The sequence below is a fragment of the Macrotis lagotis genome, chromosome X (genome assembly GCF_037893015.1).
Source record: "Macrotis lagotis isolate mMagLag1 chromosome X, bilby.v1.9.chrom.fasta, whole genome shotgun sequence".
NCBI classification, from domain to species: domain Eukaryota; kingdom Metazoa; phylum Chordata; class Mammalia; order Peramelemorphia; family Peramelidae; genus Macrotis; species Macrotis lagotis.
In genome coordinates this window covers 165,929,207-165,952,438 of record NC_133666.1, presented here as the reverse complement: position 1 = coordinate 165,952,438, position 23,232 = coordinate 165,929,207, and the positions used below count along the sequence as shown (strand labels likewise).

The 23,232-nt window shown below is 37.0% G+C and overlaps 1 protein-coding gene across 5 annotated transcripts in view; it reads right to left on the bottom strand.

Moving 5' to 3' along the window:
• Positions 1-8,853: 8,853 nt before the first annotated feature.
• SEMA6A (semaphorin 6A) overlaps positions 8,854-23,232 on the bottom strand; it is a 176,444-nt gene continuing 162,065 nt past the window's right edge. For 4 of the 5 annotated variants that reach the window (XM_074202571.1, XM_074202570.1, XM_074202574.1 and 1 more), the window contains one exon: positions 8,854-14,019. In XM_074202571.1, coding sequence (XP_074058672.1) covers positions 12,830-14,019 — 1,190 coding nt within the window. In that variant the 3' untranslated portion in view covers positions 8,854-12,829. The remainder of the gene's footprint in view (positions 14,020-23,232) is intronic. The other variant, XM_074202573.1, reaches the window with a different exon arrangement.

The window sequence follows — 23,232 nt, the reverse complement described above, 5'->3', positions numbered from 1 at the left end:
TTAACCCAAGCATAAGATTTACCATCTATTCTTCTTGAATTTTATCATATTAGCTTATTGGTTTAGTTTGTCAGAATTTTTTTGGATCCTGATTGTTGTTCAACTTACTAACCATCCCTTCCAGTTTTACACATCCACAAATGTAATGAAAATCTATCTGTGCCTTCCTCTAAGCCATTGACTTAAAAAATTCTAAATAGGACAGTATCACACACAGATCCCAGGGTTACTCTATGAGACCTTTTGCCAAGCTGATGTTAAGTCGTTAATTCATATTTTTTTGTGACTGGTCTGAATCTTTCTAATTTTATTAGTCTAGTTCATGCTTTCCATAAGAATAATGCAAAGCATGCTATTAAAAGTTTTGGTAAAAATATACGTAAATTATAGCTATAGCAAATATACGTAAATTGTAGCTATAGCATTTTCCTCATATATCAATTTAGTAATCCTTTTAAAAAATAAGGTTAGTCTGATTTTATGACCTGCTTTTGATAAAAACATGTTGACCCTTTGTAATCACCAACCATCTCTTTAAAGAAATGTTCTAGAAATTTCCCAGAAATTCAAACATCATTCACTGTCTTATAGTTTTTCAGTCTGGTCTTTTCCCTTCTTTGAGGACTAAGATATTTGCCCTTTTCCTTTCCCATCTTTCATGATCTTTCAAATATCACTGACAGTAGCTGTCACACCTGCTGATTCTTAAGTATATAATTCATCTAGGTCAGGTGACTTGAATTCTTCAGGGGCAATTGGGTGTCTGTTTTGGATATTACCTCCCTGGTAGTCATTTTTGTTCTATCATTTCCGGTGTAAAAGTCATTTTCCTTGGCAAAGAAAATGGAAGAAAAATAGAACTTGAGCAGTTCTGCCTTTTCTCTGTTGTATATTATAATCACATTATTCTTTCCAAGTAAAGATCCTGCCTTTCTTTGATTCTTTTTTCTCCCAAAATGACTTCTCGCATCTCTTTTTGTTGTCCTTAACTTTCCTTCCTAATCTGAGCTCATTGTGAGTTTTAGCAATACTGATGTTTTTATGAGACAGAATCTCAATAATCATCATCCTTTGTTCCCTCATCCTACTTCATCTTCTTCTGTAGGGTTCTTTTAAAAGTCCAAATTGATTAATGAGTTCCCTGTGCATCCACATTAGTATCTCCAAGTAAAGGGGCAGCTAGGTGGTATGGTGAATAGAGCACTGGTCCTGGAGTCAGGAGGAACTGAGTTCAAATCTGGTCTTAGACATTTAATAATTACCTAGCTGTGTGACCTTGGCCAAGTCACTTAACCCCATTGTCTTGCAAAAATAAAGTAAATCCTATTTTTTCCCTTTGATGGAATTGTTTTTCCTTGTGTTTTCAAAATTGTATTCCAGACTAACTTTCCTTGTAGAATTTCAGTTATTTGAACCCTACATGTTCTTCTTCTGAACCCTTTCAAATCTGCTTTCTCAAAATCCAGGGTGCATGTCAGACTATACTTGAATTTTCTCTCTATTATCAACTCTAGAAAAGAGTGGTCACTTATTAGCTTATCTTCTTTTCCAGAGAGAGAGAGAGAGAGAGAGAGAGAGAGAGAGAGAGAGAGAGAGAGAGAGAGAGAGAGAGAGACTCTGTGTGTGTATGTGTAAGAGAGAGAGAGAGAACTTTTGCAGATAGCTGAAAAATCAAAGTTGCCTATTATTAGTACACTATGCTTCAATCTTGAGATCTACTTTCTTAGCTCTGTGCCCTGTTTCTCTTCCTAATCTAGTGATATATATTGTGCTATTCACTGGCAAAATCTTTACTATTTCTCCCTTTATTGATTTTAACACAAATGCTCATACCATATCCCCCTAATATAATTCCTGATTTTCTTGCATTAGTATTTCTTCTTAAAATACCATTCTATCTCACCCACACCCTTTACCTATCCTGTTTTTAATAACGTTTTTCCACATAGAATCATATTTTAGTCATGAATTTCATTAAACTTTATCTCAATGATACTGAGATCAAATTTTCCTCCTTACAATGTGATTCCTATTTGTTCTTGCTTATTATCTGAACTTTCAGACATTTGGATGTAAAACATTTGGATTCATGGATTTTACTACAACTACTTTTATTTAGGTTTTAGGTTTTATTTCCTGTTAATTTCTATGTTCCTCAACTGCTTCTTTTCCTTCATTGTAGCTAATCTCTATGATATTATGCATTGGGGATATTCAAAGGCAGGCTTCTTTTAGTCAGTTTAAAGCTTTTTTTGATTAGATTTGTAAAACTCTTTTAGTTATGCTCCATATCTGGACAGGAATCTGTCAACATTATATTTTTAAGCAGCATTCTAGAAGTCCAAATCCCATTTTCAGATACCACCTTCTTTCCGAATCAGCGTTTCTATATCCATTGCCTTCAGTGGTCAACAATAAAGAAAACCTAGCCTTTATTTGTACAGTTTTCAGTTTCTTGAAATCTTTTGCAATACATTTCAGATTTCTTCTGGTGGCATCATTTGTGTCCAGATGACTTATTAGAGGCAAGTAGTTATCCATTTTTTTTCTTTTGGTTTTTGCAAGGCAGTGGGGGTTAAATGGCTTAGCCAAGGCCACACAGCTAGATAATTATTAAGTGTCTGAGGGCAGATTTGAACTCAGGTACTCCTGATTCTGGGGCTGGTGCTCTAACCACTGTGCAACTTAGCCACCCTGCCCTGGTAGTTACCTATTTTGATAAGCATTGGGAGATTTTCTGTTAAATTAATACTTTTCTATTAAATCTTGATTGTATGTCTCTAGAAAACAATAGGCTGCTCTATTTTTATCAGCAGGTTATCCAATAGTTATCCCAGGAACTCTGAGCAGGGAATCACCTATTGTTAATACAGCTCTTTCCTGTGACTCTTAAGGGCAGATCCTAAAAGTTAGTTTCTTGTGGTTCCTCTTTATTTTTCTTTGGAAGGTAAACATCTACTTTCTCCTCAGAAAGCCCTCTCCCTCTTCAGGAGAGAGGCTTAAATCTGACTTTGAGTTTTAATTTGTACTCCCTCTTCTTTAATACTTTAACTTCCAGACAAGATTCAAGTCTTGCTCCTATCTGTTCTAGCTCCTTCCCCCTCACCCCCACTGAAATTCCACTCCTCTTTAAAGCTCTGAGTTTTAGTCTTTGCCAATTTCCAAGAATCAATTGCTCACATTGAAAATTTAAGAAGGGACTCCACAGTTGGCTGGCTCCAGGACACCCCTGGTATTTGAAGGATTTACACTTTGAGGAGGTATTCAACTTCTGTTTGGACCCAAAGGACAGAACTAAGAATTGGTAGGAAATTAGTGAGAGTTGGATCTTAGACCCAGTTTACAGGGGAAAAAATTCCTAAGAATGCAAGTGAAATGAATTTCCTTGGAGTCAATGAGTCCCACCTTTTTGGTGGTCTTCAAAAGAGACTGACTGGAAAAGTGACTAGGTAAATTATGGAGGTTGTTAAAGGTTTTAACGTTTTGGATGTTTCATGGAAACCCATGGCAGACTGGTAAAACACATGGACCATTTCTCAGAACAATGTTTTAGAAAATTAGGAACTTGTGGTTGAGGGAAATCTTTTGCTTGTATGTATTGGATTAGATGATCACTCTCAGGATCCCGTTAACTCTGAAATTCTGTGATTTTTGTGATTCATGGTTATTCATAGGTATTCTTAAAATTTCAATTCTCCAGTGAGTCTGAATAGCACAAAGTTGTTAATGAAAGTCCTAAAAGGTGGGCATTTATATTGCTCTTCATTCAGACTTGATTGTGAATGAAAATTCTGCTCTGAGCTCTGTCTTCTGAAACAGGAGGATATGGGAATTCTCTGAGTTTTGCCTCAGCTTCTTCTTTTCCTGCTTTGTAGAATGTTCCTAGTTATGTTGCTGGCATCAGCGCTTTGTAGACACAGGAAGGAAGCACTGTATTTATCCTTGCTTTTTAATGATGGAAAAAAATATTTGAGTACAACACCCTTAAAATAGAATGTATATGCTTAGTTTGGAGACTTCAGTACTGCAACCAACCCTACTGGGACAGAACTTGAGAGTGCTGTTTTTCTTTGGATGATCTGGAGTGATTGTATAATGTAGGTTCCCTTGTGATAGCTTAGTCTTGCATCCAGTATGCTTACAATGCACCATTTTCCTAAACATTATTAGTTTTGATATTTTGGTCACCATTAAAAAAGGTTTCTTTCTCCTGACACTGCAGATGATTTCTAAATGCAAGGTCAGGGTCTTCTCTCTCTAGAAGACAAAAGACAAAAGACAAAAAGCTCATTTAGAATGCATGCCTTGCCCTTGCCAGCACTAGACATGTACAATACTTTCAGTCTCATTCTGACCTGACTTTCTTATTAGATTACCAAAAGTTAATGCTAGAGAGCCACTAGTTCTCACACATCCTAATCACATTCTAAAGTCCTCTATCATGAAAAACAGAAGGATGAAAGAGTTTGACTTTTTCTGAACTTGACTCAAAAATTTTAATGGTGATTTCTTGTTATTTTCTTCCAACCCAAGAAAGTTTTGGAAATCCCACCCATATTTCTTTCTTGTAGGTGTCCTGAGATTGTTGTTGTCTCTGATGTCACCTTCAACTATTTCCATTGTAAACCACCAGTGAAAAATGCCTCTTATTTCATGGTTACTTTCTTTCCCCCCTCATTGCGTTTTCCTTACTAGAACCATTACTATAGCCCATTAGCCAAACAGATGACTGACTCAGGACAATGTTAATGATGGTCTCTAGAGAATCTTCTGTCATTGAGTGGTTCTATAAGGAAATAGGGTCTCTTCTTCAGGGTCTCAGAAACTCTTGGGTAGAGTGTTTTTTTTTCCCCTTTGGACTTCATTGTTGTTCTTCCCATATTCTGAACTTGTAAAGAACAGTTTTTAACTAGAAAGTCTGCAAGGGATGGAGTCCCTTGAATCCCACTCCTGATTCTACTAGTTAAGCAGGTAGGAGGCCACTTGTGGTAGGAGGCCACTTGTGATGCCCCTCTTCTGCAGACATAGAATCTGAAACTATGTGATATATTTGGGCTTAGAATGGGAGGTGGGGTGTGGAACTCAAAATTCACTACCAAATACTTGTCTCTTTGGCAGCTAAAAGTGCTTCAGCTGGCCTCTTTTCAGCTCCTCAGATTTCATTTCCATTTGCTAGGAGACATCTGTAGCATTCTTCTGTCCAACCATATTTAATGTACATCAGTTCAGTCCTAACCCTCTGGCAGGGTCAAGCATAGCCTATAGCAACTCCCCCCCCTTGCTTTTCTCACCACCCTCAGGCATTCCCTAGGGGTGTATGTGTGTGTGTGTGTGGGGGGGGAGATTGGGGCAGCAACATACAATAAATACACTAAATGGAATGCTGAAGGTCCCCATCTGGCGGACAGTTCCTATAGATCAAAGTGGCTCTTTTCCTTCCCTTCTCCCACCCCCATAGAACTGAGACATGTCAGCACCTGGCTTCAAGAAAAGCATGAGGCCTGGGTTACAAAATCCCAGCCCCCAGCTGTCACTAGGCTCAGCCAGAAAGAGGATTACTCTCTTAATCGTGTTATTTTGTTACCGAAGTACTTTTTTTATTTCTCTTGTTTTCTCTTGAGAAAAATGTACTGGTGTCTGAAGCTGTAGGTGCTTTCTGACACTTCTAGTTCAATTGCTAATGAAATGTCTGAATTCCTTTTTTGAAGGCAGTTTTTGTCTATAGGCCCTGAAGTTCTGGGTTATCTTGTTTAGTTTACCAAAATGTAAGAATGGTTTTTATTTGCTTGAAGGTTGCAATAAGGAGGTAGGGTAGGAATAGGAGTGTGTATTTGTATGTGTGTATGTGTATTTGTATGTGTGTATGTATGTGTAGGTGTATGTAAGGGATGTTGTCCAGAAGAAATGAACCAGAATCTGGTTAACACACCTACATGAAAATTGAATGGAATACTTAACCTACACCATATTTTGGAAATTCTAACAAAAAAATCTTTAAGTCCTCCTAGGGAGGGTGGGGGGTGGGAGACAGGTAAATTAAAGGAGGCATGCCTCAAGTCTCAGCCCTGGGAATTCCAGGAGTAAGGGGTAAAATATAGGCTGCACCTGTTCAGGCAATGTCTCTTCCCCAGACCTTAGCACAAAGTTGATTTAAATAAAGACTATCAGAACTATATATCAAGTTACCCACAAATGTAACTCATGTACCTCTGAAGGGGAAGAGAATGGGTCTGTCTTGCTGGAGAACATTGAAGAAGACTATGAAGGACTTAGTATGATCACTTGTTAGGTTTTCAAAATTTGAAATAGTTCATTAGGGGTAGAGTCACAGACTCTTAGAACTGGAAGACCTGAGAGATCTTAGATTCACTTAAAGACAGAGGACCTGGGAATTAGACTGAATGAAGGAAATACTAGGCTAGAATGGTTTCTAAGGACTGTAATGTTTCCTGCAATTTCAGAGTTCAAGAAGGGATCTCAGTGGTGGCTAAATCAACCCATACCTGAAGCAGAAATCTTCCCTCTACTAAATCTTCAAGACATGGTCATATAACCTCCATTTAAAGACCTGAGGCAGCCAATTCATAGAACTCTGGGCCAGATTGGAGGGAAGTTTTTCCTTATATAGAATTGAAATCTGTCTCCATTTAATTTCTCCTATAAGTTCTGATCCTGGTTCTGACCCTTGAGGTGAAGTGCAATAAATCTAGTCCCTTTTCCATTCCATTCAGCTTTTTTCAATATTTATCTCCTCTTCTTCTACCTCTCTCCACATAATCTTTCTGAGTCATGGCTTGAAGTGCTATCCTAGTCACTCTCATTATAAGCTCTAGTTTCTTTTCTACAACATATTACCAAGAACTAAACACATTTTTGATTGAACCACTCCAGAGTTCTACCAAGAATGCATTAATGTGCCTATCCTCACATACAACCCCTCTAAGAGCAATTGTCATTTTTCCTTTTGGCTTGATTGCTAGTTTGATAGATATGAAGTAAAACTTGAGTTGTGGGAAGTGTTTTTAATGTGTGGAATGCTACCCATTCACTTTGGCTTTAGTTATAGTGGCTCTAAAAAGAATTTGAACACCCTTCTTGTATTCATTTAGATTGTCCTGTTCTGGAAAGAGTTTTAGTGAGAATGTGTGATTCACTTGAAATTTGAAAATGACTGGTGCTGCCTACCCTAGCTTCCCAGATCACTTGGTAGACATGGACACAACAGGAAACTACTTCCTAAAAGACATTTCAGTCTGGCATAGCAATTATATTGCAGGAGTTAGGCCTAAAATATTTGATAGGATGGGAGCTTTCCCAGTTTCTAATTTGTCCATTAAAAAAATCAGAGCTAATAAAAATGTAGGGAGGCAGCATAACATTGATTAAATTTTGGCACCAGAAAGACCCAAGTTCAAGACCAGTCACACACACACACACACACACACACACACAGGCATGTGATGTAGGTAAGGTTTGGTTCCCACTTTCAGTGGTTAAAGTCACAGAATATAATCACAAATGCTGAACATTCTGTTAACAGAATGTTAATACCTTATCATCCCTTTAGGAAGTATGAACACCTCTCTGATTAAATCAGAAGGGAGGAAAGGAATAAAGCCATTGAATTAACAAAAATTGGCCACACTTTGAAGGGCTTTAAATAACTAAACCCTGGGGACAGATGGCAGTTCAAGAGATTAGAGTACTAGAGGAAGGGAGAGCCAATAGTCAGGGAGGAATCTAATTCTTTGGGAGGGGGACTAGAGGATTTTTCTCCTTCCTGCTCCTCCCTTCCCTCCCCCATCCCATATTGGACTCTGTGTTTGGTAGAAGAGGTATTTACCTTGAAGGAGACAACACCCAAAACAGTCCTTTTGAATGGTCAGGTTGAAATTTCTAAGTATTTTTGGGTGAGCAGAGACACACTTGACAGACATGGAAACAGGAGGAAGCAGGTTTGAGGAGAGACATCTAGCAATAGAAAATATAACAGGTTCTAGACTTGAGAAAGAACTAATTCTGGTGTGCTAGGACCAACATTTTCCTGATACAGCTACTTCAACAGAGCTTCTTGGTCTGGGGGCATAAAAGGTTCTAGCTACTTATAGTCAGATTCTCTCAGATTTGGTGGGTGTCATTGCTCTACTCTGATGACTTAATGACCAGACAAATTTCTAGATGAAGAGGAAAGGATTCAGCATCAAGAAAAACTAAATGCCACTGTATTCTTGCTGTGTTGGGGCAAAGTGAATCTTTGCTAAATAGTGACTTGAGTTTTTAATTTTGTCCCAACACTGAACATGGACTAAGGAAGTGCTATATCTACAACACTTGGCAATTTAGAGTAGAGCTAGAGAAAACTTCATAAAGAAAGAAATGACTTTATGGTCCTGCAGTGCCAGTGTGACCAGTTTTTAAGTGTTTACTATTAGTGCATCACAACATTCCATTCTAAGTTTTTGTCCATTCTTCCCATAAAGACTTTGAATAATTTTGTGGGTGACTGCCTAGGCTTCTGGGGGGAATGTTTTATAGTTTTTATTATGCTATCTTTTAAAATGCCTTTTAATTGATCATGTCTAGTGACTCATTATTAAGGGAAAACACACTGGTAGGGACTTGCAAGGTATAGTTTTAAAAGGATTTCTCCATCACTAAAACCTAGAACCTAATAGTAGAAGCTGCCTTCTATGAACTCAAAGTGCAAGAACAGGTTGGAGAAATAAATGAGTGACCAAGCAAGTCTCTTAACTTCTTAGAACCCCCAAACAGATGTTTAAGATTTTAAGTTGTAGAACAATTACTTACATGCATTATTATAGAGTAACTTACTCTAATGAAATCATGTCTCAAATCAAACAATAGAGGTTTAATTTAAAATGTGAGACTAGTTATTTTAAAAATCTATTGCCCCATTTCTGAATACTCAGAAGGAAGAGAAGTCAAATGATTTCTACTAGTTCAAGGTGTCATGTAAAACAAAAATTGAATGCTAGATTACAAAATGTTCCAAATCAAGTTCTTTGGGTTCCAAAGATAAAAGCTAACAAGGTAGAAAACCTGATAGTCTCAGTCTTATTAATATGTAAAAATAGCTGATTACATCTGTACAATAACATCTTGACCTCTTAAACTATCAGGCCTTAAATAAATGTTTGATGATGAACATTTTGAATAAGTCCATGAAAAGAAAATTATAGAACATAGAAGAGCTAAATGTCTGAAATTTGGAAAGCATTGGATTTGGAGTGAAGAAGTTCTGAATTTAAATTTTTTTTTTTAGGTTTTTGCAAGGCAAATGGGGTTAAGTGGCTTGCCCAAGGCCACACAGCTAGGTAATTATTAAGTGTCTGAGACTGGATTTGAACCTAGGTACTCCTGACTCCAGGGCTGGTGCTTTATCCACTATGCCACCTAGCCACCCCTCTAAATTTAAATTCTGTATCAGATACTAGCTGTGTGACCTTGGGAAAGTCTTTCTCAGCCTCAGTTTCCTCATCTGTAAAATGGGCATAGTAGTAACAGTTCTTAGCATAGTGCCTGGCACTACTATTTCCCAAGGTTGTTTTATCAAAGTAAATAATATATGTGAAGTGCTTTGAAAAATTGTAAAATACATTATCATCATCACTATCAGAAGATGTCAAAATCTGGTTTCTGACTCTGAACATCAATTTTAATGGTTAATGAAAAATAATATAATAGCAAGCACATGGCTGTAGGAACAGGATGAGGATAGTGACAAAGGGAGAAAAATCATACAAAGAAAGCACCCAGTACACAAAAGGTAAGGTAGAACAGTCTGGATTTTGTTTATTACTTTCATGTAATAAAGAATTTTTTCCTTGCCTTTTTTATCTTTTTTTTTTGTCTTTTGTCTTTTGTCTTTTTTCTTTCCTTCTTTTTTTTAACAACATACATTAAGTTATGAATCAGACGTTAGGGGTGTGGAGGTGGAAGGAAAATTGGTGACATCACAATATTTGCTTTTTTTTTTTTTTACAACTTTACAACAAATAGGAGTCTGAGTCTGTTGCACCTACCAGTGTATAGCAAGGGTGGAAAAAGGAAAGGCACACTTAGGTTTTATGGACCCTCCTCCCCACACATAGCAGGGAGAAAAAGAAAAAAGGAAAAAAAAGAGGTAAGTGAAGAAGACCCATTGAATACAAATGGGCATTTCAGGATCAACCTGATAATTGATCTGATACACATTACCAGGTAGAGAGTTCTCCACTGTCACAGGGGCAGCAACCTTTCTGATCTGGTTTGCTAAGGGATAGCCTTAAGTATTGCTTTACATCTAGTTTTTTCTAGTGCCAAGCTCCCTGGAGAAGGTCGCAAGGTGAAATTTCTTCCTTCCTCTCTTCCCTGCCCTCATCTGTCTAGCACCTACATCTTTAAAGAAAAGATCACAATTCCGGCTTAGGGGACTAAGCAGGGAAGCATGAACTTTGGGAAGCATGGACCACAAAATTTGAACAGTCTGTTAAAAATCAAAACAAAACAAAATGTGATAAGAATTATGGAATGGAAGGACATGTACATACCCTTGTTACACACCTTAGTCTCTAGACCATTCAGATTCTCTAAATATCACCTAAACTCTAGCTGACTCAAAATGGTTCATGTTGTTTAAAAAGGTCAAAACAAAATACCTGCAGAACAAATTAGATTTTAAAAAGGGGAGGCAAAACCAAGATTTCCCTAAACATACTGTTCATATGAATCAAATGTAAACAAACAAAAACTCCAACACAACAATGTTAACTTTCTACAGTATGTAGACATAGTTTTTTTCATTTTTATTGACATATTAAGCAAAAAAACCTGTGTGCATGGACAAAAGAAAATTGAGAAAGAAACTGACACACACACCCCTCCCCCCTTTAAAAAAACACAAAGAAACAAAAAACTAAATTTAAAAAAAATCCATTGCCTCAAAAGGTTTTTGCCTCATCCATTGCAGTTGGCCTTGCACGCCAGGTTATTTATTAATCACAGCAGGGACCAGCCTGCTCCAATGAATTTCCACCTCATTTCATTGTGTACACTGTGTGTATGTTCACTGGGCAGATGAGTGGGGTCTCCTCTCCAGCATCAGCCTAAATGCCCATGTGTATACACGGCCCATGCACATGCCAGAAATGATGATGATTACTTTAATTTCTTCTTTGCTGGCTGAGAATATCACCATATTGAAATGATATGAAAATATAAGGGAGAAGAAGGATATGTGCAGGAAGAAAGGGTAACGCCACCCACAACACTGGGGTCCATGCTGGCAGCACAGCCTAAGGGTGGTTGGAATTGGCACAACTAGAAAGGTAATTTGAATTAGAGGGTGTGGTACTGCCCTAGTTTCTCAAGGGATGTGAAATTATTATGATAACCATGACATTCTTCTTCAAAACTGCTTGACTTCCATTTTCTAGAGGGTCTTTAGGGGAGGGGAGGAAAATAAATATTTGATTTTTTTCCCAAAAGGGGAAAAAAATTGAACATACTATAGCTCACAAGTATACACAACTGAGGGTGTAAGGCACAAATTTACATGTGGAAGAAAACAGGCTATTCACAGATGTAATCCCACGAAAAAACCCGTGTGATCAAACCATTAATTTATGCATGGTAACAGCCAGCATAATAATGAGTTTACACCATTTGTGTATTTCATTTGCCATCTCACATGCAAGGTGAAATGAGAGGGCACATCACAAGCTGGTGCCTTCACAGAAAGTAGTATCGATTGACACAGCCTTGTTGGCAGCAAAGTTGCACCTAATGTGCACTTGAAAAGTTTCTAGCAATTGCTTTAGAGCTGGGGGCATTTCTTTTTCTTTCTTTCTTTTTAATGTGTGCATGTCACAGGTCAGAGACCCAGTCAGAACAGTAACTGATGGATTTAAATAAATATTCCCCTCTTATTTTTTTCCTTTTAGCTAAGATCAGACAGTCCAAACAAAAAGTTTAGAATTCAAGCTCCAACTTATTTACTCAGTGAATTTATTGGAAAAATAAAGTGAACTTAATTACTTCAGTTAATGGGATTCATGTTAAATAGTATAACTTTCAATGGGCTTTCTGAAGAGTTGTTCTTAGAATGATATGTGAAAAAGTCATTTCTTAAAGGGTAAAATAAAAAAGGTGAACAATAAATAATAGGAGTTATTTGCGTTAACGGTCACGTTATTCATTAAAAGAGAAGAGTAGCAGAAATCTATGACATAATAGCCCAACATGGCAATGAACAGGAGGCTGTAACACTGATGGGCATTTCACAGTATCTGCACATAGTAAACTTCTGCCATTGTTAAAGTCTGAGTTAGATTTATCAATGAATTCTTTACTTTTTTTTGTCTTTTTTTTTTCTTTCATGATTCATTTTTATGGACTTCTGTTACAAAGGACAGAATGCTAGATCAAGTCCAGCAAAGTCCAATGCAGTCATGGGCGAAATGATGCAGTCGCTGTTCACCTGTGTGTGTGTGTGTGTGTGTGTGTGTGTGTGTGTGTGTGTGTGTATGTATATATGTGCTTTTGGCTCATGTTTGTGATGTTAAGTCTTTTTTTGTGAGTCAGAGCTGTTATCAAGTGGAAGGGGCAAGGGAAGATGAGGGGGTGAGTCCTGTGGTTGTAAACCTTCATGGAAACACATGGCCCAATTTTAGAAAGTATTCCACTTTATCCCAAAGAAAAGGACTGTGTCCTCAGCAACACTGTAGCCTTCTTTGTAAGATTGGAACTTATGAGGCAGTTTAAAACATTGGCTGAGAGGGGCCAATTTCGCTTCACTGTTGGTTTACCACCTGTCCCCCTCCCACTGGGATTATGTACATGCGTCATTAGGTTTCATGGATGTGGAAAGGGGGGCAAAAGAAGGTTTGGGAGGTACATCTGGTTTTAGTGAGGGGGTGCGCTTCAGCCCCGACCGTGTCAGTGAGTTGTAGGGGTTAAGGCTAGGTTGCCTTGAAACAGTCACTGCCTGGGTGGGTGGGGCACCATGCACCTGGATAGAGTCCACCCTCTGAGGGGCAGGGGGTGGGTTGTCTCCCCTGCCAAAGCTTTGATTTCTAGAAAGGTGGGAAGAATTAGAAGAGTTAGTATTGTTTCTTTTGAGGGTGGCTGCTTGGTGGCTCCTTGTGAGAGAGTTTGTGGGATAGCTCCTCTTATAGTCAACCCCGTAGGAGGGATGCATTTCCAGTCGTTTGCCCAGGCCATTCTGAGACAGTGTGGCCCCTGGGGGCCCCAGGGAGGCCTCCCTCTGGGGGACCTTGGGAGGCAGGCTATCCAGGTTCTCCACCAGATTTACCCCATGGTTGGGGCTCTTGCTGCTAAGATGTTCCTTGATGGTCTTATACTCAAGGGTAGCTGCCTGGTCTTCCAGGGACATCTGTGTCACATCACTCATTTTCGGCTGGTCCACGTACTCATGTTGATAGCCCTGCTGAGTGATAGGCAGGACCACAACACTAGGGATGTGACTTGGGGAAGCTCGGAGGGGAAGTTCAGTGGGAATCACGGGTGAGGACATTGGAGGCATGTCCTTTGTACAGGCATTAATGAGATTTTGATTCCTCTCCCACTCCCGGCTCCCTCGACTGGGCTTCCGTTTCTGTTGCAGAGTTGGGGTAGACTCTGGAGTAGGCAGAGCTGCCAGGTCTAGGTGGTGTTGATCAGCCTTGATGAGAATCTTGGCAGTACTGCTGGGAGTAGTAAGTTTGCCATTGTGCATCAGTGGGGTGAGGATGGCTTCTGGTTTAGGGTCCTTAGACTGTGTGTCCCCAAAGAGGCCACTCAGCTTGGTCACACTGCTCATGGAACCCCGACGTGAGTGTGTCAGCTCTTTCTCCTTCCTCTGTGTGACAGAAACATCCTTGCGACGATGATCACAAATGCAATAGACAATGATGCCCGAGAAGACAGCCCCCATGACAAAAGCCAAGATGACTGCAATGGCCAAGAGGGTGACTGGAACAAGCTGATCATGACCTTTGAGGTAACTTTCCCGAATCACACCTGCAATAGACATTATACAAAGCATTATGGAAAGGAAATAAACTGACACAGAGTTTCTTTTCACAAAATTTAACCATTAAGTAATAACAGTAATAATTAACAAATAGCTACTTCGGTCACATCTTCAAAGCAAGATCTTACAAAACTGTAGTTAATTAGTCTTTTACAACATGTCTTGCTAAGTAACAAATAAACTTTGTTTGATGTCTGAAAAGTATGTTTCAAGTCCATACCCTCTCCATCATCAGAGTGCTATATTTAATCTCTAAATTTCATTTCACCCCCCCTTTTTCCTGTCTCCCTTCTTTCTTCTTCTTTGTCCCCTTCTTTTATTCTCTTTCACACAATGATGATAACTCCAGAATTGGGAAGCCTTTGAGTAGAGCAGACAATACTTTAACACAACAATCCCATTTCTGTTTTTTGGTCATCATCTAACAAAGCCAAAAGTCAAGATCACATAGTTAGTTCCCATCAGGAAGGGAAATTCTATCAACATCCCAGTTAACCATGAGAAGAAAAGGAAGCTATGAACTAAAAAACATTGGAAAGTAAAAGGCAAATGCCCATAGATTTCATGTGCCAATTAAATGTTTTGTTTGAAGTTAAAAAAAAGAAATATTATATGCACTCAATACTAGATAGGAAACAACTGAAAATGAGTAAGGCTTTTCCCTTAAAACATTTGAAAGAACTTGTAGCAAGATAATTTTGTGGCATTTTCAGTGAACTTGGAGATATGTCAGGTCTCATTATTGTTTGTAAAGCCTGCTGTCATAGTGCGTATCTTTGTAGGAGTTAATCTCCTCAATTTAATAAAAATTATGTGACTACACCAGTCAATAATCTTATACAACATTAACCAAGATGCTTTATTTCTAAAGAAAGTTACTTTCCCTGTTCCTGCTTAATCAACCACCAAGCTGGCAGATGCTGATCAAAATCAAATACAAGGGCTTTTCCTTTTTAAAACCAAGAGAACAAAAGTGTCACAATTGTCAGATCACAAGTGCTGATGTGGTTGTTGAAAAAAATAAAATCCAAAAGGCCTCAATTCATATGTCTGGAGAGCCAAAGAGCATGAATGCATTAAAGGCATTAATGTGCTCTGAGGAAATGTAAACACGGTTCTTATTCTGGAAGAAATTGTAAGATGGAAAATGTACCTTCAAGGGCCTTGCAGAGACAAATCTTTCATCCACTAAATCAAATCTTTCTAGAATGTTTCCTAAATTTTACTGGCAGATATCAGTGGTACCAATTAGTAGCATATAAAAATGTGTTAATATTTATATCTAAATTTATATTTATATAGATATAATCCTATCCCTAAAAAATCCACAAAATATTAAATTTTTACTGATAAACTACTGGTGTCATAGAAAATATTTTAGGGGCAAAATATACATCTTTCCAAAAAAAAGAAACAGTGATGTCACAGATTTTTCTGTTAAAATATTTTGCTTGCTGAGGAGAAAGTTAAAAGATGCATAAGCTTCATGCTTAAGGAAAGCTCATTTGCTCTTCCTTCATCCTTCGTCCACTTTCCCTCCCCTTACTGTTGGTTGTTGTAGAAATGATTGCGCTGTGATAAAGGGCTATGACTTTTTTGGTCAAGTCACTTAACCCTGATTGTCTCACATCTGGGGTCATCTCCAGTCATTGTGATTCATATCTGGTCACTAGACCCAGATGGCTCTAGAGGAGAAAATGAGCAGCATCCCCTCACTCAAATCCAATTCATGTGCTTGTCATGGCATCCCCTCCCCTGATGTCAAAGTCTTCTTCAAGAATGAAAGACAAATATCAAATAGTGGAACCAAAATAATCTCTTGAGAACCAAAGATCCAGTGTCTAAACACACAACCTTGATAATGAAGGACAATCACAGCAAAATACTCCCTAAAAAGCACTATAAGTTTGAGAAATGGAATGATTTCCAAATGCAATGTTTTTTTAATAAAAATTTCCAGATTATCTCCATAGACTTATTGGAGCAAAGATTGAAAAACAGTAACAGTCGGGGACTTCAGTTGTAACTCACACCTTTTATGTTGTGGCAATTTCCAAACAATAGGGTATCTTGCACTGAAATATATTTTAAACCTAGGTATTACAAACTGAGCTAATGTATGTAATGGCTTTAAATTTATATTTTCTTGCTGTTATACAAAAACAGCAGCTCTGATTTTTTCCCCCCAGTTCTATCTATGGGTAATTAGGATACTAAAACTGTGTAGTGGCAAAGGAAAGTTTTTTTAAAATTTTGCAATGATTATTTCACTGGCTATTGAACAAGGAATATTTTTTCAGGCAAATACATTTGTAGGAGGACAACTAGGTGGTCTGGAAGACTCATCTTTATTAGTTTGACTCTAACTTCAGACATTTACTATATGTGTAACCCTGGACAAATCACTTCACTGTCTTTGCCTCAGTTTCTTCATCTGGAAATGGCAAACCACTTCAGTATTTTTGTTAAGAGTTGGATGTGCCATGAATCTGTTGGCTAGAAACACAAGACTATAGGCACCTCACTGTCACTAAAGGAGAAATAAAATTCAAATCTTCGTGACATTATTTTAGACTGCAGTAGTATAGCAAGAAGATTCTATTTGTTCTAGTACAGATTTTCATCCCTATTTTGGAGACCAACTTAATAAATACTAAAAAACCTCCTGATTTAACTGGATTTAGAGAATCAAATAGACAGTATCTATTTGTTGTTGCTGTACAGTTTTCTTGTTTACAGTTCAATGTTAAAACATTCCTTATTCCACAGCAGTATGGAATGGATATGAAGATTCAAGTTTACAGTTTTGATTAAAATCACCCTATTTCTGATTCCTATTTATTAAGCATCACACTACTCAGAAACACATTAGGAAATGTGAAGCTAAATGAAACAAGTGTTTTTTTCCTTTAGATCTTTTCAAAAATGTATTGTATGTAAGAGTATTGCTTTGTTCTAGTTTTTGATCAAATATATTTTTACATAAACTAAAAAGCAAAATAAAAAATAACAAAAGCCAAAAAAAACCAACCCAGAGTTGAACATGACTAAAAAACTGATGAGCCACAAAAACATTTCTAGAACTCCACTTTCCTCAGCATCTAACATAGCTAGACACTAAATAAACTTTACATTCACAGCTAGGTGGTCCAATGGATATAGCATTGGACTTCAACTCAGGAAGACAAGTTCAAATCTTGTCTCAGACAAGTACCAGATGTGTGATCCAAGTCAAACAATTTAACTTCTATCTGCCTCAGTTTCTTTACCTTTAAAATGAGTATGAGAATTGGGTCTAACTTCTAAGTTGATGGTGAGGATAAATTAAGATAATATTTGTAAAGCATTTTTGCAAACCTGATTTAAATAGATTCAGAGAATCAAATAAAAAGCACTATTTTATTTTAAAACTAAAACTCAATCTGGTACTTTATATTGTAAAGAGACAATTCTTCTTAAAAGAAACACAATATGAAAAAGGCTAAAATCTATTTCATACCAAGGTTGACTTGGTAGTGTGAATAAGCAAAGATGGGTCTAAAAAATGGAAGTTAAGGAGAACAAATTTCCTAGTTTCCTTTTATCCCCTAATTCTTTCCTTTATAGGTCTAAAGGTTCTGAGGCAGTTGGCCATTATTAAAAATTTTAAGAAAGTCATAGTGAAGGAGAAATAGATTGATGGCTATTCATAATTTTGAAGCTAGAATCAAAGCTATTCCATACTGATTGAATGCATGATAGTGACAGGTCTATATTTCTTGGTTTCATACCTTGTTCTACCCAAATGGAGTTGAACAGATGTTGAGACAAGGATATATAAGTCACATGTCCTGGTGAAATTAAGTCTGTTTAGTGGGATTTGAATTGTAGAATTATCTATTCAGAGCATACCAGGAATGCTATATTTTTCTATTATATAAACTAATATTTTTTTCCTTAGGCTGGTCAGAAAGGGAATTAAGCTGGATGCATAAGGAGTGAAAGGGATAAAAGATGTGTTAACAACCCAAATACTATACTGATACCTAAGCAATGTCAAAAGATCTTTACATTTTGTGTGGATACCTGTAGGGGTTCTATGGGAGGACAGGGACAAGAGGTGGACAGGAATACAAGGCTTGAAAGGTTCTTCAGTCCCAGAAGGTGTGCCCCTCTACTCCTTCCTCCTCTCACATAGAAATCACAAATCCATTAAGACAGGGAAATATAAGAAAACAGTCAACAAAAAAGGAAATATTTTAGCAAAAGACACGTGTCTAAATTATTCTAAGTATGATTCACTGCCAACACTGATAGTATATTAACAGAAGGTAGAAAGAATTGGTCACAGAATTCTTATATTTGTAATATACATCACTTGTCCACAAATTTTGAACTGGATTTCTAAATTAAGTGTGCTATATTTTGAACATCTGTTACTCTGGTTCTATATGTGACAAAAAGAATCATTTCTTTAACTGCATAATAAACACTTTAATAGTGACCTTATCTTCAGACAAATTTTTAAAAATCGACACTCAGTTATTAGAATACAATAAGACCAAGAATCTAAAAAAATAAGAAAATTGATCCTTAAATAATTCATATGACCTTAAAGGACCATCTACACTTAAATTACTAGCTAGGTCTTATTTGATAGCAGAAAAATTATCTAAGAAAGTCTCAATATGTTAAGAACATGGGCATTTACATTTGAATATAATTCATTTCTCAGTGTCTGGCTTGTGGTTTCTGTGACCCTGTCTCAGGATCAAAGGATCCTAGATTTTAGAGCTAAAAGGGGTCTTCACAGGTACACACAGGTACAACCTCTTCATCCAAAAGATAAAGTATCCAAGGCAAGAAGAGGTAAGTGATTCACATAGGGTCATATTGCTATTAAGAGTAGGAGGAGATCTTGCTAACTCTTAAGTGCTCTCTACCAACTACCCCTGTTGTCTCTCTGATATGTATAAGGATATGTTTACTTCTTGCAGTCTGATAGTTCTGAATGATATCCTTCCTGGGTCATTGATTCCTAGTGATTTTTTTTTTTTTGTCACAGAGCCCTTTGGCAAACTGGTGAAGCATTTAGTCCCCTTCTTGAAATAATATTTTTTTGCCTATACTCATGATTGAAAAAAAATTCTGAATTTCAGTTAGTGAAAATAAAAATGAGAATTTTCCCCCCATCTAATTCCCCCCATTCTAATTTTCCCCATCTAAGTCAGAAATCTATGCCTTAGGGAGTCCTTGGACAGCAGGTTAGATCGAGGGAATCTAAGTGAATTAATATTTCTTGTTAGAATAGATACAAACACAATTTGATGATGATGATGTGTTCAGTTATTTCAGTTATATCCAACTCTTCATGATCCTATTTGGGGTTTTCCTGACAAAGAAACTAGAGTGATTTGCTAGTTCTTTCCTTAGTTCATTTTTCAGATGAGGAAACTGTGGCAAATAGGTTAAGTGATTTGCCCAGGGTCACACAGCTAGTAAATGTCTCAGGTCACATTTGAACTCAGGAAGATGAGTTCTTTCTTTTTAGAGTCCTTGTATATTAGTATTTATATAGAATAAAGGGGAAAATGCATAAAAACACCACCACCATAAGTCCTTTGATCTTCTAGAAAGAATAACCCAAAACAAGCTCTTGGAACTGGCCAGGTAACTTATGATTGACTACTATTTCTTTTGCTTACAATCCTGAAATCTGTTGAAGTTTCCCCATTTCTCCAATTGTATCTTCATAGATAAATGTCCATCTGGGCCCAAATGGACCCACAGTGCTCAGCATCACAGATAGGACCTTCCAAACCCCCCTGAAATAAATAAGGAACAATCCCAAATTCATATTCTAAGAACCCCTCAAACAATTCCTACTTAAACATCACACCATATGAATCTGGGAGCAATGTTAGTAACACTTAAGTCCCTATTAGTGGGGAACTCTCAAAAGAAAGATTCATCTTTACCACATCTGAGATGGGATTTTTCCTATAGAAAAAGCAAAGCTGAGACACCAACTCTTGAGAGTTAGCATACCGCCAACCAAATTTGGATGCAGAATTGAAGGACCATAGTACTCCCTCCTATCTCTACCTGTTGAGAAAGAATATACTGGTAGATCCTTTCAGACACAAGTCTTGTGTGTATTTTCTCTTTTTCTCCTCTCTAGGAAGGATGATTCATGAATAATAGTAGCTAATATTTAATAATTGGTGGTGGTAGGAGAGGAACTGGAAGGAAGAGGAGACAAATTGAAAATAAAATGAAATTGAATTTAAGGAGAAAAAAGATGAGGGTAGGCACAGTGCTGGAATTGGAGCCAGAAAGAACTGAATTCAAATTCTGCATCAAGACACTTAGTGGGTATATGATCTTGGATAAGTCACTTAACATATATCAGGCATTATGTTAAAAACATTTTGCAATTATTTTCTCATTTGATCCTCACAACCATTTTTTGATATCCTCATTTTACAGATGGGGAAATTTGGGCAAACAGAAGTCATGTGACTTTCCCAAGGTCCTACAGCTGGTAAATGTCTTAACCTGGAATTGGACTTCCACGTCTTCCCAACTCCAGGACCAGCACTGTTTCCACTGTACTACCTAGGTATCATAAAGTCATTTATTTGGGGAAGCTTTTGTTACTAAATGTAGAAAATGAAATGGGCAGGAGAAATTGATTAAATCTCCTTTTCATTTTAAAACTCCTTTAACTTACATAGACAGCCCTTTCTCTAATTTCTAAGGCTAATGGTTCTAATTTACTAACCTAGATAATCTTCCACTCTTTTAAGTCTTCAAGAAACTAGAGGCAGCATTTACTGATAGTGAGATGATGAACTCTAGAGTACAGGTAGATACTTCTTTTTTGAACATTACTAATGTGGGAATGTATTTAGTTCATTTATAACAAGGGTTTTAATTTTCATTCTTTCTCACTTGGTGGAGGTGGGGAGGAAGTGAGAGGAAAAGAATACAATAAAAATAAAATAAAATTGAATTTTAGGGGGAAAAAGATGTTAGAGAAATCTAAGTGGCAGGCAAAAAACTGGAAAGACCTGAATTCAAATTCTGCACTAGACACTGAGTGTGTGATCTTGAGTAGGTCACTTATTCTTTCTCAGTCTCATTAATAAAGATGGGCACCCAACTCCCAAGGCTATTGTGAGGACCAAATTAGATAATGTATAAAATATTTTGCAAATATTAAAGTACAATTCCCATGCTAGCTAATATTATTATTATAAGAAGTCTTATAGTCTGTTCCTGATCAGTGTAGCTAACTTATGGGAGCTGCTGAGAAGGAAGAATAAGTGAGGTTCTGCTACTTTACTTTAGTGACTTAAAATGCAATCCTTGTCATCTTCTAAGATGCCACTTTCACAAAGTAAAAATGGGGTACTATTAATTAATACTTTCCCTCTTAAAGGAAAAAGGTATTTTGTATTAATTTGATAGTCATTAGTGATTTCTTGCTGTACTCTGAGATAGTAAAGGGTTGTTTTCCCCCATTTTACAATTGTAGAAATTGAAGCATGCTGTTTCAGTGACTTTTTTTTGACTGATTGAGAATGTAAACTGAGTGCCACCTTAAATCAGGAGATTTTTCAAGTTCTAGAGTGATATTTGAACCTCTTCAATTCAATCATGTTCCTTTCTTAGCATAGTGTTCTAAATCTTACACTAGCAATTGGACCCCTACATTCTAAGAGATTTTATTTTCATTTAAATTTAATCATAATTAACTTTAATAATAAATGTTAGTTTAGTTTAAAATAAAGTAAGCAATTTATTTAAGCATTTGGTGGTCACAAATCATAGGTTCACATATTTAGAGTAGGAAGGAACTTTAGGAGTCATGTAATAATAACCTCTTTTCTCTACAGTTGAGGAAACTGAGATTCAGAAGTTTTGCTACTTACCTAAGGCCACACAAATCCTAAATGGCAGTGCTGGGGTTTGAAACCATATCTACCCTAAATCTATTTCAAATCCAGCATTCTCCCCTAAATAGCTCTGTATCAATAGATTAAGTAGTCAATCAGGCAAGATTGATTAGATACCTACTTATCTATTTAGAAAGGAAAACACTAAGATTTTCTTTCATTTATTGGAGTTACAAATTCAGATTGAATCCTCCTGACCTTAGAAGGCCTGAACCTCTCTCTTTTTATCTTCCTCACATACTCTTCTAGTGATAGTTATCCCCTCTTTTTTTGCATCAAAGGCTTTTTCCTAGGCACTCCCCCCCCCCAATATTTTTCCACTTGGTGACCTCAGAGGCCCTCATGGCTCCAATCATTATCTTTTTTTGCAGGTCTGGAGATCCAGCTCTAGTCTGTCTCCTAATTTACAGTCAAACATCACCAATTACTCACTAGATAATTTCAAATGGAAATTCCTTGTACATCTCAAATTTAATATGTAGCAAACAGAATTTATTATCTGTTCCCCAAAACCTACCCCTCTTCTGAAATTCCTCATTACTATCAAGGGTATCCATATCTTTCCAGTCACCCATATTGCCAACCTTGGAGTCCTTTTCAACTCTCTCACTTACTTCATATACCCAATTAGTTGCCAAATATTATAATTTCTTTCTCCATGATATCTCTCATATTTGTCTTGTTTTCTTTGCTCACTACTTTAGTTCAGGCACCCATTCCTTCTTATCTAGCATACTGCAATGGTCTTCCAATTGGGTTCCATGCTTCAAGTCTCTTTTATTCATATGGCTGCCAAAGTGTTTTTTTCTAAAGTCTTATCATGTTATCCCATTCTCAGGAAACTATAATAGTTCCCTATTACTTTTAGGAACCAATGCAGATTCCTGTTCTTGACATTTAGCACCTTTTATAACCTAGCTCCTTTCCATTCTTCTCAATAATACTCCTCTACATGTGCTCTGCAACCTAAAAACACTAATCTATTTGCTGGCACAATGCTCTATTATCTGCTCTCCATGCTCTCCACTGATCGTATCCCATTTTTGAAATGTTCCTCTTTCTAACCTCTGTCTCTTAAAATATTTGGCTTTACCTTCCCATGAACAATTAATATCTCTCCAATTATTTAAATCTGATTTTTTTGTATATTTGAAAGGAATAACAAGTTGTGCATAGTAGATTTGCAATTTCATGTGCAATCATCTTTTTTATTGCAGCATGTTATGGAAATACTTGTTTTAATTCATAAATTAAAAATAA